Below are 16,868 nucleotides of genomic sequence, written 5' to 3'. Positions count from 1 at the left end.
TCGATCAGAATTGTATCCAAATTCACAACTCGCTGATGGCGTCCCGATTTGCTGGTGCAGAGGCGAATGGAGGTTTTGCTTCGGGTGGTGATCAGTCCTCAAAACAAGACCATCTGTCTGATGGAGTCAGAATGAGGCTTGCAAAACTGAAAGTAGACAAAACCGTCTGTCTGATGGAATCAGAATGAGGCCTGCAAAACTGAAGTTAGAGTCAAAATCCGCTGTGACTACACTAATGTTGGCTAATACTGATCCACAGTCCAGAGCAAACTGATCTGTTTGTGGGTAGACAGCGTAGTTTTTTAGTAGTAAGTACAAAGACATATGCAGCTCAATGCATGCTTTAAGTCGAGATGACACCAGGAGATCAGTCTCCTTGTCACTGCAGGAAGTGGGCTCTTCTGCACTCAAAAGGTGCAGTTCATATCTCAACGAGGTAACTTGGTCCTGACATAATGACATCTTGGTTCACATCACGATGCATCTAATTAATTGTTCATCCACTTTTTTTTATCTCCAGAGTCTAGACAAGGGCTACATTAGAGCATCTCTAACAACCTCTCCAAATCGAACTATCTAAATACCCATATAGCCAACTCTCCATCTGATTTGGCTAGTCAAACTAACTGTTCACTTCAACAATCTCTCCATCTATTCTCTCTACTTTGACTCTATGACACCGGGACCCATATGTCAGCCTCTCCCTTCTTCTTTCTCCCTTTCCTTCCCCTCTTCCTCTTTTCTCACGTTCGCAGGATACAGGCGGCGGCGGCGGCGAAGCGGCGAGGGGACAGCGGTGGTGGGCGCGGTGGGGGCCGACAGCTGCGGCGAGGGGAGGCGGCGGGCCGCGCCGCGTAGGGGGGCCGGCAGAGGCGGCGAGCGGAGGCGGCGGGCCGCGCCGCGCGAGGGCCGGCGGCTGCCGTGCTCTTCCCCGTGCTCGAGCTCCTTCCGATGCGGCCATGCCTCCTCGTGCTCGGTTGCCGTGTGGGATGGAGGATGGGCTGTGTGGGGCCCACTATTGGCCAGCCAAATAGTCTGCCAAATTTGGCTAGTGAAGAGAGGGTTTTGGCCAGCCGGATGGCTAAATTCGGTTAGAGAGACTGTTGGAGTAAGTTTTTTTTTATTAGAATGGCTAAATTTTGGTTTGGAGAGTGGAATGAAGAGACTGTTGGAGATGCTTTTAGATAATGTGTCGATGAAATTGCCTCTTCCACCATTGTTGTCACTTGTCAGAAGGTGATGGCCAAAGGGAAGAAGATTCATCTGGAATCTGCCGTTGGTGCGTGCAGTGGCGTCGTGGCTAAAGAGGAGGAAGGAGCGGGGAGCTGGGGACGGCGAGGACGAGGCGGCGCTCCGGCGAGGCTAGCCATGACGCGGTGGCGGCGTTTTTGCTACGAACGTGGCGTTCGGAGTTAAAAACCCCGACCCCGTCGGACCTGTTACGACCGTTCGACATGTCTTGCGCGGTCCAGATTAGCTTGAGGCGAGATGGGGCTCGGCGTGTCAAACAGAAACGGCCCAAGAAGGCCCAATTTTAGGATCTCTCCCATCGATCTGATCCGCCCAACTCCGATCGGACGGTTTAAGATCGACCTGAATCGGATCCCTACCATTTGGTGCACGTTTGGGCATAAGTCACAGTGCTAGGGTCTCTTTTGCAAAATTCTCGTGGCACTTCTTTTCCGGACCGATCTGACCCGTCTAACTGCGATCGTACGGTCAGCTCTGAGCGTAGAACGCCGCCGCCGGAGGCGGCATGTGGTGGCCGCGCTCCTGCCGGAGACGGTGCCGCTGCCGCGTTCTCGCCACGCCGGCCACGCTATGCACGGTGGAGGAGCACTCCCAGGGTATCCGCTTCGTGCGTGCCGTTAACCTCGACCTCCGACTCTCCGACTCATCGGTAAGTCATTCCTCCCCTACCTCTCCCCGCTCACCAGCTGCTCGACGAAATGCTCCCCTACAAACACTGGAGTCCCGAACGCGCATGCGCATACCATGACATAGTACAGTAATCTGATCTCAACTCTTCCTTCCACCTAGCAGTATGCATGATGATCTGGTCTATTCATCTGCGGGAACAATTCCTCAAAACAAATGCACATAACTAGTTAAAAACTGTATACGATTGCTGCTACAGATTTCCGAATTTGATCCTAGCAGCCTATAGATAGATTGGATGGCTATCCATTATATAGCGCCGTGTGCTAGGTCCAATAATGATCCTTATTTCTTAAGTGATCAGTTACTAAGGTGCATGTGCAAGGCAGCGTTCTCTTGGTCAAGACCAATCTGTTCTGACTTGAAGCCCTTATCATGATATATAATTGGATAACAACAAAAAACCCAATTAATTAAGCTGCCATGGTGAGACTGTAAGAGTGAAAAGAACGAGAACTAGACAAATGGGCCAGGCTACGAATCGAAGCTATGATTCATCAAATAGATGCTAGTCAAGGCAGAAAGATACAGGTACATAGAGAATTAGATGTCAGTCACCCATGCTGATAAAGAATGTCTCCATGTTCCCTATATATAGGTGTGCAGGAGCACCAACCGACCGAATGCTTATTGTCCATAGAAATCCTGATGCGTTCAGGCAAAAACATATCTTGCCTCGTAATGTGATTGGTGTCATTGTTTCAATCAAACAGATTATGAGCCTTGTTTGATTCCCTAACTTGCTGGTCAATCTGGCGACACATATTATTGGATGCCATATTCAGGTCTCAGGGCTTGATCGTAGTACAAGTAATCACATGCAAGCTGCACGCAGTTTCATGTAGCATGGGCTTCAAACTTGTAGAACTACACAACATGGCAACGGGGTCCGGGAACGACTTGACCTAGCTATGTTAGGCTTGTGCATACACTACTAGGCTCGTTTTCATGTCGTCGCTAGCTTGCTAGCTAGGCCGGCTATTAGACCGTGAATCAAGGTTTAATATGATCTATTCATTATGAAAATTTGTTATTATAGTCGTATCAAAGATTAATTTAATTACACTCTTTTGACGAGCACAACTTATATGTGATTAGAAGCTACATTTTCTTTTCTCCCATATGCAAAAGATTATCAGACTTCTACAGGAAATTAGGGTTGGGATGGGATAAAACCATCCCTGATTTTAGGGTTGGGACGATTCCACTCGTGTGTTTGGTTTGTAGAATAGGACGCATCCCAGTTTTTTTCTTATTTGGTTGAAGGGACTAGAGAGGGATGGGATGGACGCCGTTTGCAACCACCGATGACGGCCGGCCGGGCGAAGGAGCGCGACTACAACCTGGCAACAAGAAGGCGGAGGAGAGGCGTGAGCAGGCAGAGCAACCATGGCCGCCGTCGCCGCCTCTGCCCTGACCTCCCTCTCCACCACAGCAGCCGCCGCCAGTGGCAAGCGCCTCCTCCTCTCCTCCCTTGGCTCCCTCTCCCTCTCCTTCGCCTCCTGTGGCCGTGTCGCCGTTAGGCCCCGTAGGCGGGCATAGGAGCGCGACGACGGACGGGCGGGTGGATCCGCTGTCGCCGAGTCCCCCGCCTCCGGATCCGCCGCCGCACCCGTCCCCATCGCCGAATCCGCCGCCGCCGCCGCCATCCCCACCACGGGATCCACCATCGCCGAGGCCCCCGCTGCCACCATTGCTGAGCCCGCCGCCATCGCCCGAGCCGTTTGCTTCGCTCGAGTCCGCCGTCTCCTGAGGGCGAGTCACGCCGTTCGCTCATCCCAGGTGGGACGAGTTCATCCGCCACATTTGGCCGGATCGGTTGGTCCTGGATCTGAGAGAAATATTCTTCTCCAGGGGACCAACCCATCCCACTCACCTCTAAACTAAACACCTCTAAAAGTGGGTTCGTTACAACCCATCCCATCCTTGTAACCAAACACTAAGGAGCTAAGCATGCATCATGCATCAACGAGACAAACAGTATAGCTTAGCCACCTAACAAAATCAGTATCTCCTGCCTTTTCACTGGACAAAATGACAATCGGCCGTTACTTTTGGGGTCACATGGACTCTGATTAATAATTAATCGAAAATTGTGCAAGGGCATAAAGTAATGCGTGTTAGTCACTTGTCGCATTCGAATATCGTTAAAAGGTCGCATTGCTGATAGCACCATTTTTATATGCAATATGCTTATCATCATCCCATACTTGATCAGACTAAGCAAACTAACTGTTAAACTTCCTGTATAAATATGCATGGAGACCACCATGCTTCACACTCCACTCCACACTGGCACACTGCCCATATCCATCTCTTCTGAATAGAGCCTCTGCATTGAGTTAAGAACTAATCCGTTTGACTAATTCTGTTTTTGCACACAAGTCGCCATAATCACCATGACAATGGCCATGGCGTCAGTGAAGGGAGAGAACGTCACTGTATCTGCAGCAGCAGCTCCTCGGATGAAGAAGCTGGCGAGCATGCTTTGCATGAAGGGAGGGAACGGCGATGGCAGCTATCTCAACAACTCCCAAGCTCAGGTACGTACGACGTTTCCAAACACGAGCTTTACAGAAAGCAGGGGCAAATCCTGTGAAATGAATCACTGGGATCTTAACTAGGGAAACTATTCTAATCGCTCGAGGGGATGTTCTCTCGTTTGCTCAAAAACCATCTAAACGGTTATGAAAAATTCTGAAAAAAATTGACAACATTCATACAACACATATATACAACTTCACAAAATCTTAAGTCCAAACTCAACTCACACACGTCGAGATATAAAAAAAGACAAATTCAGCGTATGAATAGTAGCGTATTGTTTATATCTAAATTTGTCTTTTTTGTTTCTCGATGTGTAGATCGAATTTGAACATGAATTTTGGTGGACTAGTAGGTATCATTATACTCTACATTATCAATTTTTTTAGAATTTTTCACAACTATTAGCATCGAATTTAGAAGAAAAATGTATACGAGGGGATATCCCCTCGAGGGATTAGAATCCACTCCTCTTAACTATACATTTAGCAAAGAAAAAGTTAGGATCTGAACTGAACCCTTGTGCTCTATGAAATGATCATGTGGATGTTTCAATCGTCTAACACTTGTGTTTAATATATTGAATATGGCTTTCAGTTACTGCAACAATTTTTTTTTACAAGTACAAAAACTCAAAAATTTTCTGAAGATGTGTGCAAAACGACGAGTGTTTTTGTCCTGCACAAGATATCAGATGTAGCTAGCCATCCAATATTTAGTCCTACTTTACTGTACAAGTAAATGCATGGTAGTTACTATAATACAGGTTAAGAATTGATAGCGTCAGTTTTTAACCTGTAAACTGGCTATAAATAGGCTCTGCACGCCCGGCGCATGCTTCACTTTCTGGAGGAGACACTGGACGCGATGATGGAACGTTCGTCCAGCGACAAGCTCTTCACGGCGGCCGACCTGGGTTGCTCCTGCGGCAGCAACAGCCTCTTCATCGTCGACGTCATCGTCCGCTGCGTCTCCGAGGCGTACGAGTCCCGCGGCCGCGACGCCCCCGAGTTCCAGGTCTTCTTCTCCGACCTCCCCAGCAACGACTTCAACACGCTGTTCCAGCTGCTCCCGCCGCTCCTCGCGCCGGTGGCCGGCAGCCTCGAGGGGTGCCTCGCCGCGGGCGAAGGCGCGGCGACGGCGACGCGGCCGTACCACGCGGCCGGCGTCCCCGGGACGTTCTACGGGCGCCTCTTCCCCGGCGAGTCCATCGACGTGTTCACCTCCACCTTCTCTTTGCACTGGCTCTCGCAGGTGCCGGAGGAGGTCGGTGACAGCGCGTCGCCGGCGTACAATGGCGGGCGGGTGTTCGTCCACCGCGCCACGGAGGCCGTCGCCGCCGCGTACAAGCGCCAGTTCCAGGCCGACCTCGCCCGCTTCCTGCGTTCGCGGGCGCGCGAGATGAAGCGCGGCGGCGCCATGTTCCTCGCCTGCCTCGGCCGGAGCTCCGGCGACCCGGCCGACCAAGGCGGCGCCGGCCTCCTCTTCGGCACGCACTTCCAGGACGCGTGGGACGATCTCGTCCAGGAGGGCGTGGTCGAGGGGGAGAAGAGGGACAGCTTCAACATCCCGGTGTACGCGCCGAGCCTGCAGGAGTTCCGCGACGTCGTGCGCGCGGACGGCGCGTTCGCGATCGACAGGCTCGAGCTGGTGAGGGGAGGGAGTCCGCTGGTGGTGGACCGGCCGGACGACGCGGCGGAGGTCGGCCGCGCCATGGCGAACAGCTGCAAGGCCGTGGCCGGGGTGCTCGTGGACGCGCACATCGGCGAGCGCCGCGGCGCGCAGCTGTTCGAGCGGCTGGAGCGGCGCGCGGCGAGGCACGCGAGGGAGCTCGTGGAGAAGATGCACTTCTTCCACGTGGTTTGCTCGCTCTCGCGCCATAACAGCATCGCAAACGGATGCGTATAGCAGCATCCGCATAGTAGTAGGTTCGGTGAACCCGTTTTGAGTGGTTGCACACGAATTTGCTGCAGCTTTCTTTCATTTCCTTGGCTTCCAATGAAACGAGTTCTACGTGTACGTTTGTACCGCACGTCCACGTGCACAGTGATTTGTAGTTGTATTCCCTCTCTTTTATATTATAGCTCGTTTGATTATTTTTTAGTTAAATTTGTTTAAGTTTGATCAAGTTTTTAGAAAAAATATAGTAACACTTTCAATATGATCAAGTTTTTAGAAAAAATATAGTAACACTTTCAATATAAAACAAACATATTATCTAAATATATTCAATGTTAAATTTAATAAAACTTATTTGATATTATAAATATTGCTATTTTTTTTATAAACTTCATCAAACCTAAAAGAAAACTTAGATCAAGAAAAAAAATCGAACAACTTATAATATGAAGCGGAACAACTTATAATATGAAGCGGAACGGAGTACTAGTGAGCGTGCGTATTTGAAACAGATCGCTTGATTCCATGGTTAAACGCAACTACGCAAATATGATTCACATAGGGAAATTCTGTAAGTGAAAAAAAAAATCAGCAAAAATATTCTACGGAAGAAGCAATTGCTGTACCCTCTCGCAGTCTCGCTTGGCACTGTACATGTATTGTATGGTGTGTTGGGGAGTTCTGTGACTATACAGCAAAATATGTGGGTCAAAGATCCAGGATTATGCAATCGTTCTGGAAATACCATTTATTTGGGAAATTTGGTCACGACCAAACAGTAAATTATCGTCTCAAACCTTACATTTCACACTGAACCCGGAGAGGCAGAGAATTCTCTACTGTTTCTAACTTCACAAGCTAAAGGAACATCAGGAAATAAAAGTCATCCGTTCACGTGCTTCAGACTAACATCTTATCGCACATCGGTCCTCTGTACTGCTCAACCAAATAATGACCGACCCTTGTTTCGTTCAAGCCGAGCCTCCCTCTGTTAATAATAAAATACAAAGGAAATGAAGCATACTCAACTGGAGGAAATAGTATGAGAAGTAAAATGTTGTGATCATTGATCAAGCATATATAGAACTCCTTGGTCATTCTTGTTTATGATATAAAGAAAAATTTTGATAGGCATTAGTCCAGATAAATAAAAACATTCTTGCAAATAAAGCTCATCCCAGCATCTGAATATATTTATGATATATAGTCAAGTTAACTTTGCTCGCAACTTGCACGTAAAGATCATATACCAGTTTTTACTTGAATAGATTTGTCATGGGCACTGGGACCAGAGGCCGAGGCCCAAGATTATGTATCAAATATTTAAACCTGTACGCCATTATCGCTTCTCTACATAGGTATTTTTCAGACTCAAATATTACTACTGAATCAGCTAATGTGTTTGAGAGAGATGTAACAGGAGTTCAATTATCAACTAACAATTCTGATGTAGCAGATTGTTGTTCATGTGTTCTGGCAAATATTCCATCACAAACAAGAACACATCACAGAGAAATTCTAGGTGAAAGTGATGTTTTTTATACAAGCACTAAAATTGCACATTGAGGGCGCTTTGGAATCAGAAAAAAAAAGGTTTAACTCAGGAAGATGGGGAAGATGGAGAGTCTGAAGGTTCAGATAGACAGGCATAAGATGATAAAATATTCAGGCCACCTAGAGGCAATAATTTATGGTGAGTTCGTAATGGGTTCAATAACTGACTACTGTAAATATCTACTTCTACGGTGCAAACAATTGGTTATACCTGAGGAGAAAGGAAGTGTAGATCAAGTCAATAGTGCTTACTAGTCTATGGAAATCTTATATAATGGCCTCGGATTTTTATCAGCACATGGAAGGAGGAAAATTAACAGACAAGAGCATTGGTAAGATAGGATAAGAACAAAAGCAATCACAGTGATAAAAGAGGGCCATAAAATTAAACTCTAAACAGAAACAGTTTCCAAGCGTTTTTCTGGTGAAACAATAACTACTAATGTTTGTTTGAAGGATTAACAATGGTACACCCATGGAGTCAGGGACGCTCAACAATGTACTTGTTGGTGAACTGAATGAAGGTGTGGCACACCATGTCGCGCTGCCCTTTGGGTAAGCACATCCTAATTCTTGCTGTATACCGAGCCATTCTACATCTACACAATTTCCTGAATAGTTTTGTTTTTTTCAATATCATGTACAGTGGCGGAGTCAGCGTGGGGGCTGGGGGGTAGACCCCCCCTACCCCCTAATGAATCATTAGTGTCCCCATTAAGACCCCCTAAAATTTAAATCCATATATCTATTGCAAGGGGGCTAAAATAGACCTTATCTAAGATTGTTAGAAGGTCCAAAAGGCTGAGTAGCCCCCACTATAATTTTATTCTGGCTCCGCCACTGATCATGTAGGAACATGAAGAGCATATATAGTCACTAATATTAGCACCACATGACATGATGACAGTAGAGGGGAATTATCATACACGAACAGGACAATATGGTGAATATGCCAATGCCACCGGTAAGGTAATCAGGGTCATCTTTGGCCAAACTGTGCCAAAAGTTATAATTTAGGATCCACCAAAAGTGCTTAAGGCATGTGGCCAGACAAAAAACCGTCAACAAGAACAGAAAACAAAACATATTGTCTTGCACAATCGATTGGGGTCGTAAATCATACAGTACCATCACTATTTACTTTAGACAGATTAGGGGAAAATAGGATAATAGCAATACCTCTCTCTTTTTGCACTCCTTATAGTCGTCGAACTGCTGCTGGCACTTGCTCTTGTCTTGGTTGGCCTCCAAACCTGAAGAACCAACACGAACAGAATCAGAGATCAACCACACACGCGTGAAAATCCGAGCTCTCCACATAGTATGATGACTGCGAAGGGGGTCAAGGAGGCGGCGAGGAGATGGGGTAGTTAGATCAAGATTAGGACGGATGCATCATACACTTCAGGGAGGCGGTGTACTGGGGGAAGCAGTCGGAGTCGGCGATCCTGGCGGCGCTGGGGTACGGCGGGGACGCCGCCGCCGGCGACGACGCGCGGTGGGTGGGGGGCGCCGTGGCTGCCTTCGCCGTCGCCATGATGCCTTCTTCCTCTTCCTCTTCCTCTTCCTCTTCCTCTCTCTGCTCAGCGTTGCGGGGCTTTGGAATTTTTTTTTCTTTTTTCTTTGGCCTGAATAGAGTCCACATCGGCAGTAATGGGCAGAAATATCTATAGACGTTGGGCCGTGCAGCAACTCGTTTTGGGCCGGAATCCAGCCCAACACTTGCAAGATGATTTTTATTTCAGGGAGTTACTAACCGTATATATGGGGAAAACTTGGGTTCATTTGTTATTCCTAAAGTCCTAAAGAAGTCATTTGGAAGAGTGGAATCGGCCAAAGTTAACAATTCTTGGCATGATATCATGGTTGGTTGGCATGATATTTAGCTTCAGAACAAAACCTTGTACAATGAGCTAAATATCATGCAAAAATGTAGTACACGATCAAATTTAGGCATACGCAGTTTTCAGAACAAAAGAAGAAAAAAAATCAATGACTGTATACACTTCCAATAGACATCTTGTGCCTACAGATAGAGGCCATTAGACTGTGTACAAGAGCTGAGTCACTGCGTCATAGATAACTATTTCTTTGTTGATTACTGCAGTTGAAATTTCGTCGAAGTAAACGAGATGTTGAGTTCCTCCGAAGCAAACTACTCCCGAGTTGCTCAGGATATGTCTGATTAGCTGCCATCTAATCGATAAGGTGTAAGCACTAAATAGAAAACGACGGAGTGCTATCATAATGACAAGGCAAAGTCTTCTACAAAAGTATTAAACTTTGGAGACCTGGACGGCAATAATTTTGCAGTCTTGTGCAACTTGGTCAATAAAAAAAAGGGTTTTATCCAACTTTTGGCTCCTATATATAAACGTCATTCGTCCATAGTAATGCAAATTCTCGTCCTGTTCATCTTCTCCAATGTGCCCTGTGAACGGAAAGCTGCAGCTGCACGATGGCAGAACTGCCTACCACTTCCAGCCTGCCAAGTTCTGGCAGAATGGTAATGTACACCTTGCACTTATTGTTCTATCATTGGCTGTTTCAATCACGGCAAAGTTTATAACTTGTTTGTCAAATCGTGTTTGGATCTCTGAACTTGGATGGACACTGCCGCTGCCGAAACTGAACAGATCCAAATGGTACGATGCCCCTTCTTCCTCCTCCGTCATTTTCTTTTCTTCCATTATTCAGTAAGTTAGAATGAGTCCATGCACGAACTCTTCACTCTTGTGAGCTTAAAAACCTGTAATCGAAAGGTATTAGTCCACATAATTAAGCATATTTTACCATACACAATAAAGTTTGGATGATCATTGCCAATCATCAGGTAGTCTTGTTTATGATTAGCATAATTGCCCAGTAATTGCAGTAATTTTCCGTTGAAATGGCAGGGCCTCTGTACCACAACGGTTTGTACCATTTCTTCTACCAGTACAACCCGCACGGCCCGCTCTGGGACACCGGCAAGCTCTCCTGGGGCCACTCCGTCTCCGGCGACCTCGTGAACTGGGCCTTCCTCGGCACGGCGATCGACCCCACCGACCCGTTCGACGTCAACGGATGCTGGTCGGGCTCCGCCACCGTCCTCCCCGGCGGCCGCCCCGCCTTCCTCTACACCGGCAGGGACGCCGGCGGGGTGCAGGTGCAGAACGTGGCGTTCGCCAAGAACCCGCTCGACCCGCTCCTCCGCGAGTGGGAGAAGCCCAGCTGCAACCCGATCATCGCCTTCCCCGCCGACGTCGTCAACAACAACTTCCGCGACCCGACGACGGCGTGGCTCGGCCGGGACGGCCTGTGGAGGATGGTCGTCGCCGCCGAGGTCGCCGGCGCCGGCTCCGCCCTGGTGTACCGGAGCGCCGACTTCCTCCGCTGGGAGCGGAACGCCGCGCCGATGCACTCGTCGGCGGCCGTCCCCGTCCTGGAGTGCCCGGACTTCTTCCCGGTGGCGGAGCACGGCACCGACGGCCTCGACACGTCGGCGAACGGCGCCGGCACCGGCGTGAAGCACGTGCTCAAGCTCAGCGAGTTCGACACGCACCAGGACTTCTACATGGTGGGGCGGTACGACGACGAGGGGGACACCTTCTCGCCGGAGGAGCCTGACCGCGGCGACAACTGCCGGAGATGGCGCTGCCTCGACTACGGCCAGGCGTACGCCGCCAAGTCGTTCTTCGACGCGCGCAGGAATCGGCGTGTGCAGTGGCTGTGGGTCAACGAGTACGACAGCAAGGCCGACGACGTCGCCAAGGGCTGGGCCGGCGTCCAGGTCACCTCCCGCTCGCCACCATGCACGCCGGCGACGTCGCCATCGATCTGATTCGGCGACGAACTGAATATCTTGAGCTGCCGTGCAGGCGTTCCCGAGGAAGGTGTGGCTGGACGGCGACGGGAAGCAGCTGCTGCAGTGGCCCGTCGACGAGATCGAGACGCTAAGGACGAAGCGTGTCGGGCTGCAGGGCACGGAGGTGAAGGCCGGCGGCCTGCACGAGATCGTCGGCGTCGCGAGCTCCCAGGCCGACGTCGAGGTGGTGTTCGAGATCCCGAACCTGGAGGACGAGGCCGAGAGCTTCGATCCCGACTGGCTGGATCCCCACAAGCTGTGCAAGGACAAGGGCGCCGCCTCCGCGCACGGCGGCGTCGGCCCGTTCGGGCTCATCGTCATGGCCTCCGGCGACCTGCAGGAGCAAACCGCCGTCTTCTTCAGAGTGTTCAAACACCATGGAAAGTACAAGGTCTTCATGTGCACTGACCTCACAAGGTAATTGAAAGTTGAAACTCCTCCAAGCCAATTAAAACTTAAAATTTGTGACCCAAACGATTACCAATTTTTGCACAATTTTCGCTGAAATTGCATACTTGTAGGTCATCGACAAAAGCAGATGTGTACAAGGACGCTTACGGAGGATTCGTTGATGTGGACATACAGAAGGACAAGAGCATATCACTCAGAACACTGGTAAAATTCTGTCACTAAAATCTTAGTTCTTCAGTACGTAAACCATGCGCATGAACTGAAATCGAACGAAAATTCAGATTGACCACTCGGTGATTGAGAGCTTCGGAGGCGGTGGCCGAGCGTGCATCACAACCCGGGTATACCCTGAGCACGCAGCAACAAGCAGCAGTCACCTGTACGTGTTCAACAATGGGTCAGGCACGGTGAATGTGTCCAAGCTCGAGGCGTGGGAGATGGCCACGGCGACCGTGAACTCTGCAGATGCATTGGACGCAATAACGCGTAGCTGAAACGTCTTAGTATGCATGGCTTGGCTAGTTCGATCAATGGTTACTGTGCTGTGGCCGATCGATTTTATCATTTATCATTCATCAGTCACACGACCTTCAAGGCCATAGCCTGCCTGTCTGGAGGTTTATTGCCTTATTCCCAGGATAAAATAAAGGTTGTATGTTACAAATGTTTGATCGGTTCTCAAGTTCACACAGTGATGGATGTTGCTATTGTAGATTATATTACTCTTAAGTTTTTAAACGAACCGACACTAACACCAATTTCATTGAATATAGTAGGAGAGAAGATACTTACCCGTAAAAACAGGAAAAAGATGTTATATACAGAGTTTTTTCCGTAGGCTTACCACTCTATTTATAAGGATAAGCCAAGCGAAGAATTGTTAATCTTTCATTTGGCTCTGAAAATTCTAATCACCTGCAAAAGAAGCCGCTTGATCGATCGAGTGCAGCAGAGGCAAATGGATCTCTTGTGAATTGTGACAGCCAAGGTTTAGTCAAAAGACAATGGTGGTAGGTTGATGCACCGAAGTAAACAAATATTGAATTACTCAGCAGAGCTGATCTGATTAGCACCGATCACAGGTTGGTCCGCATGCTTACGTACAAATATCGTCGCATTTTATATGACCTAATGGTCATCAGTGATTAAGAAAACATTAGTGCGCACATGGTGGCAGGTGCTTAATTAACATGTATTAAACTCGGAGACTTGTAAGTCTTCTCAAATTTGCAAACTCTACTGTTTTGTTTGATAGTTTTGCTAGCTGCTGCTTCACTCTACTGTTCGGCCATGGCGTTGGCTGGATTGCCCCTCTCCGTCTTTGCCATCGCCGTCCATTTTTGCCTTGTTTTCTCCTCCTCCTCCTCTCCTCCGGTTTGCGCTGCAAACGGCCACCGTGACCGAACGGCGTACCACTTCCAACCCGCCAAGAACTGGCAGAACGGTGCGTATGCAATTACCTCTCTGAGTTTCTGTGAATTCTTGCCCAAAAATACTATCAATTCCCGTACTCTGATAGTGTATACTGTATTTTCATTTGGATATATCTGGATGAACTGAACCATGTGGGAACGGATGAAACCAATTAGATCCGAATGGTACGTGTTTTTTTTACTGATACTCTGCTCATATTTCTGTCTTCTTCAATCCATGGTAATTTGTACCTTAATTAGGGCGTAGTGACCATTAGGTTGTTCTTAATATGATCAGGGCCTGTGTACTACAATGGCATGTACCACCTCTTCTACCAGTACAACCCGCACGGCGCGCTCTGGGACGTCGGCAACCTCTCCTGGGGGCACTCCGTCTCCGGCGACCTCGTGAACTGGGCCGCCCTCGACAACGCGCTCAATCCCACAGCGCCATTTGACGCCAATGGTTGCGCGTCGGGGTCAGTCACCATCCTCCCCGACGGCGTGCCCGTCATCATGTACTCCGGCATCGACGCCCGCCGCCGGCAGGTCCAGAACGTCGCGTTCCCCAAGAACCCTCGCGACCCGGTCCTCCGCGAGTGGACCAAGCCCGGGTACAACCCGGTCATCCCTGTCCCCGCCGACGTCTCGCCGGACAATTTCCGGGACCCCACCACCGCCTGGCTCGGCCGCGACGGCCTGTGGCGGTTCGCCATCTCCGCCGTGGCCGACGGCGTGGGCGCGACGCTCGTGTACCGGAGCGCCGACTTCCTGCGGTGGGAGCGCAACGCGGCGCCGCTGCATGCCTCGCGGGACGCGGTCATGGCCGAGTGCCCCGACCTGTTCCCCGTCGCCGAGCACGGCGAGGACGGGCTCGACCTCGACGCGTCGGCGAGCGGCGGCGCCGGAGCCGGCGTGAGGCACGTCCTCAAGGTCAGCATGCCGGACACCCTCGAGGACTACTACATGGTCGGCCGGTACGACGACGCGGACGACACGTTCACCGTGCCGCCGGAGGACCTGGAAGCCCACGGCGACGACTACCGGCGGTGGCGGCGGATCGACCACGGCCACCTGTACGCGTCCAAGACGTTCTACGACGCGGGCAAGAAACGGCGCGTGCTGTGGGCGTGGGTGAACGAGTCCGACAGCGAGGCCGACGACGTCGCCAAGGGCTGGTCCGGCCTTCAGGTCAGCGCGCCCGTCACGATCAACATATACAATGGCAACGCAAATCGCAACCTGTGTGCTCAGTGCTCACTGGCTCGATCGTGCGATCTGTTTTATGCAGTCGTTTCCGCGGGCGGTGTGGCTGGACGAGGGCGGGAGGCAGCTGGTGCAGTGGCCGGTGGAGGAGATCGAGACGCTGAGGCGGAAACGCGGCGTTCTGCTCGGCGGAAACGAGGTGGAGGCGGGCGGGCTGCGCGAGATCGGCGGCATCGCGGGCTCGCAGGCGGACGTGGAGGTCGCGTTCGAGATCGCGAGCCTCGCGGGCGCCGACCGCCTCGACCCCGACCATTTGCGTGACCCCGACGCGCTGTGCGGGGAGAATGGCGCGGCGGTGCACGGCGGAATCGGCCCGTTCGGGCTGCTCGTCATGGCATCCGGCGACCTGCGCGAGCGCACCGCCGTTTTCTTCAGGGTGTTCAGGCTCTCGCACGGGTACACGGTCCTCTTGTGCACGGACCTGACACGGTAAGTGTAAAAAAACTGACATCTTACTCGGGCTGGGCTAGGAGAAATCCCCGTATTTTGGGCCAGGCCGCCTGAAGGCTGAAACGTTTAGTCGAGATCTCATGTCTGTTCTTGGGCCAATTTTCTATTTGTACAGGTCAACTTCAAGAGCAGGGGTGTACAAGCCATCCCACGGAGGATTCGTGGACATAGACATAGAGAAGGACAGGGCTATATCGCTTCGAACCCTGGTGAGTTCACTTCACATTTTGAGCGCTCACCTGACAAACATTTGGCACTGATAACATGCTCGACCTGACGAATTGGGCAGATCGATCATTCGATCGTGGAGAGTTTTGGCGGTGGGGGGCGGACGTGCATGACGGCTCGAGTGTACCCTGAACATGTAGCAACGGGGAGCAGCCACCTGTACGTGTTCAACAATGCGTCAGATGCGGTGAAGGTGTCCAAGCTGGAGGCATGGGAGCTCGCGACGGCTAGTGTCAATGCTGGAGACGACGGGCTGATTTCGTATGGTGGTCCTGTATGTGCTGCTCAAGTGCAGTAATAGTTGCTGGCATATGCTCTATAGTACTCCCTCCGTTTCGAAATGTTTGACACCGTTGACTTTTTAGCACATGTTTGACCGTTCGTCTTATTCAAAAACTTTTATGAGATATGTAAAATTATATGCCTATATAAAAATATATTTAACAATGAATCAAATGATAGGAAAAGAATTAATAATTACTTAAATTTTTTGAATAAGACGAACGGTCAAACATGTGATAAAAAGTCAACAGCGTCAAACATTTTGAAACGGAGGGAGTACTCTGTTTACTCCAGCATGCACGATGGCCATTCATTCTGAACTTCTGATAGGAAATAGCCATTGATTGGACGCAGTGTGTTTCTACCGGGCGCGGATGAGGTGGACGCGCGCGAGCGGCCTGCTGTGAGTAGTGACTTCAGTTGGGAACAGGATAACAGATAGGTGTTGGGTTGCCGGCTGCGTGTGATCGATAGGCGGAATCGCAAGGATGTGTTGTGTACTTGTGTTGGAGATGGCGAGCATTGATCGTGCCTCGGCGACCTGTCAATCCTCACCGGGACGGCGAGACCGGGTGCAATGTATGGGCTCATCGATCTAAATCAGGTAGCAAAGGAATAAGTTCATCTAAGGTCCTTTAACTTGACAACGAATTCGATTTTCATTCTTTAACAAAAACGTTTTTGATACAACGGTCCCTGAAATACCAAAACCAATACAATATAGGTCCTAACTCCTAAGGTAGTATAGTCGGTGGTTTTGTACGACGTGGCAATTTGACTTGGGTCAGCGCCGCTGAGTCAGTGTAGGCCCACGTATCAATTAAGTTCACCGTCTTCCCTCTCTTCTCATTTCTCTCCAGGCCTCCACCTTAGTAGCCAACGGGAGAGGTGGCCAGCGACGAGCAACCATTTCAGTGGGAGAGGCTCGCGGCGGTCGTCGAGAGAGGACGGTGGAGAGGTGCACGGCGGGTGCAGGCTCGACGGCTGAGGGCGGCAGCCAGCGGGGAGAACGGTGGGGCTGACGAAGGAGGCTCACG

General features: G+C 50.2%; 4 protein-coding genes across 5 annotated transcripts; 3 read left to right on the top strand and 1 right to left on the bottom strand.

The window, feature by feature from the left end:
- Positions 1-1,700: 1,700 nt before the first annotated feature.
- On the top strand, positions 1,701-6,636 carry LOC127771652 (indole-3-acetate O-methyltransferase 1). Its single transcript, XM_052297578.1, has 3 exons — positions 1,701-1,900; positions 4,324-4,481; positions 5,299-6,636. The coding sequence occupies exons 2-3, from the start codon at positions 4,338-4,340 to the stop codon at positions 6,388-6,390; spliced, it is 1,236 nt and encodes a 411-aa protein (XP_052153538.1). The 5' UTR covers positions 1,701-1,900; positions 4,324-4,337; the 3' UTR covers positions 6,391-6,636.
- A 467-nt stretch (positions 6,637-7,103) lies between these two features.
- Positions 7,104-9,580, bottom strand: LOC127770964 (uncharacterized). Its single transcript, XM_052296724.1, has 3 exons — positions 9,337-9,580; positions 9,115-9,188; positions 7,104-7,369 (listed from the first exon to the last, which is right to left on the bottom strand). The coding sequence occupies exons 1-3, from the start codon at positions 9,578-9,580 to the stop codon at positions 7,322-7,324; spliced, it is 366 nt and encodes a 121-aa protein (XP_052152684.1). The 3' UTR covers positions 7,104-7,321.
- Positions 9,581-10,341: 761 nt separating this feature from the next.
- LOC127771651 (beta-fructofuranosidase, insoluble isoenzyme 5) lies at positions 10,342-12,857 on the top strand. 2 transcript variants are annotated; one of them, XM_052297577.1, is made up of 6 exons: positions 10,342-10,441; positions 10,572-10,580; positions 10,833-11,707; positions 11,796-12,199; positions 12,304-12,397; positions 12,475-12,857. In XM_052297577.1, exons 1-6 carry the CDS (start codon positions 10,360-10,362, stop codon positions 12,685-12,687), a joined length of 1,677 nt encoding a protein of 558 aa, XP_052153537.1. In that variant the 5' UTR covers positions 10,342-10,359; the 3' UTR covers positions 12,688-12,857. The 2 variants fall into 2 exon arrangements, with proteins under 2 accessions (XP_052153537.1, XP_052153536.1); XM_052297576.1 differs by having other exon boundaries at positions 10,572-10,631.
- Positions 12,858-13,453: 596 nt separating this feature from the next.
- Positions 13,454-16,429, top strand: LOC127771323 (beta-fructofuranosidase, insoluble isoenzyme 6). The gene is made up of 6 exons (XM_052297213.1): positions 13,454-13,637; positions 13,783-13,791; positions 13,904-14,796; positions 14,897-15,300; positions 15,437-15,530; positions 15,611-16,429. The coding sequence occupies exons 1-6, from the start codon at positions 13,484-13,486 to the stop codon at positions 15,845-15,847; spliced, it is 1,791 nt and encodes a 596-aa protein (XP_052153173.1). The 5' UTR covers positions 13,454-13,483; the 3' UTR covers positions 15,848-16,429.
- Positions 16,430-16,868: the final 439 nt, after the last annotated feature.

The sequence above is a fragment of the Oryza glaberrima genome, chromosome 4, assembly GCF_000147395.1.
Source record: "Oryza glaberrima chromosome 4, OglaRS2, whole genome shotgun sequence".
In the NCBI taxonomy this organism is placed as follows: domain Eukaryota; kingdom Viridiplantae; phylum Streptophyta; class Magnoliopsida; order Poales; family Poaceae; genus Oryza; species Oryza glaberrima.
The sequence above is the reverse complement of the archived record's forward strand: the minus strand, read 5'-3'. Positions and strand labels throughout refer to the sequence as shown.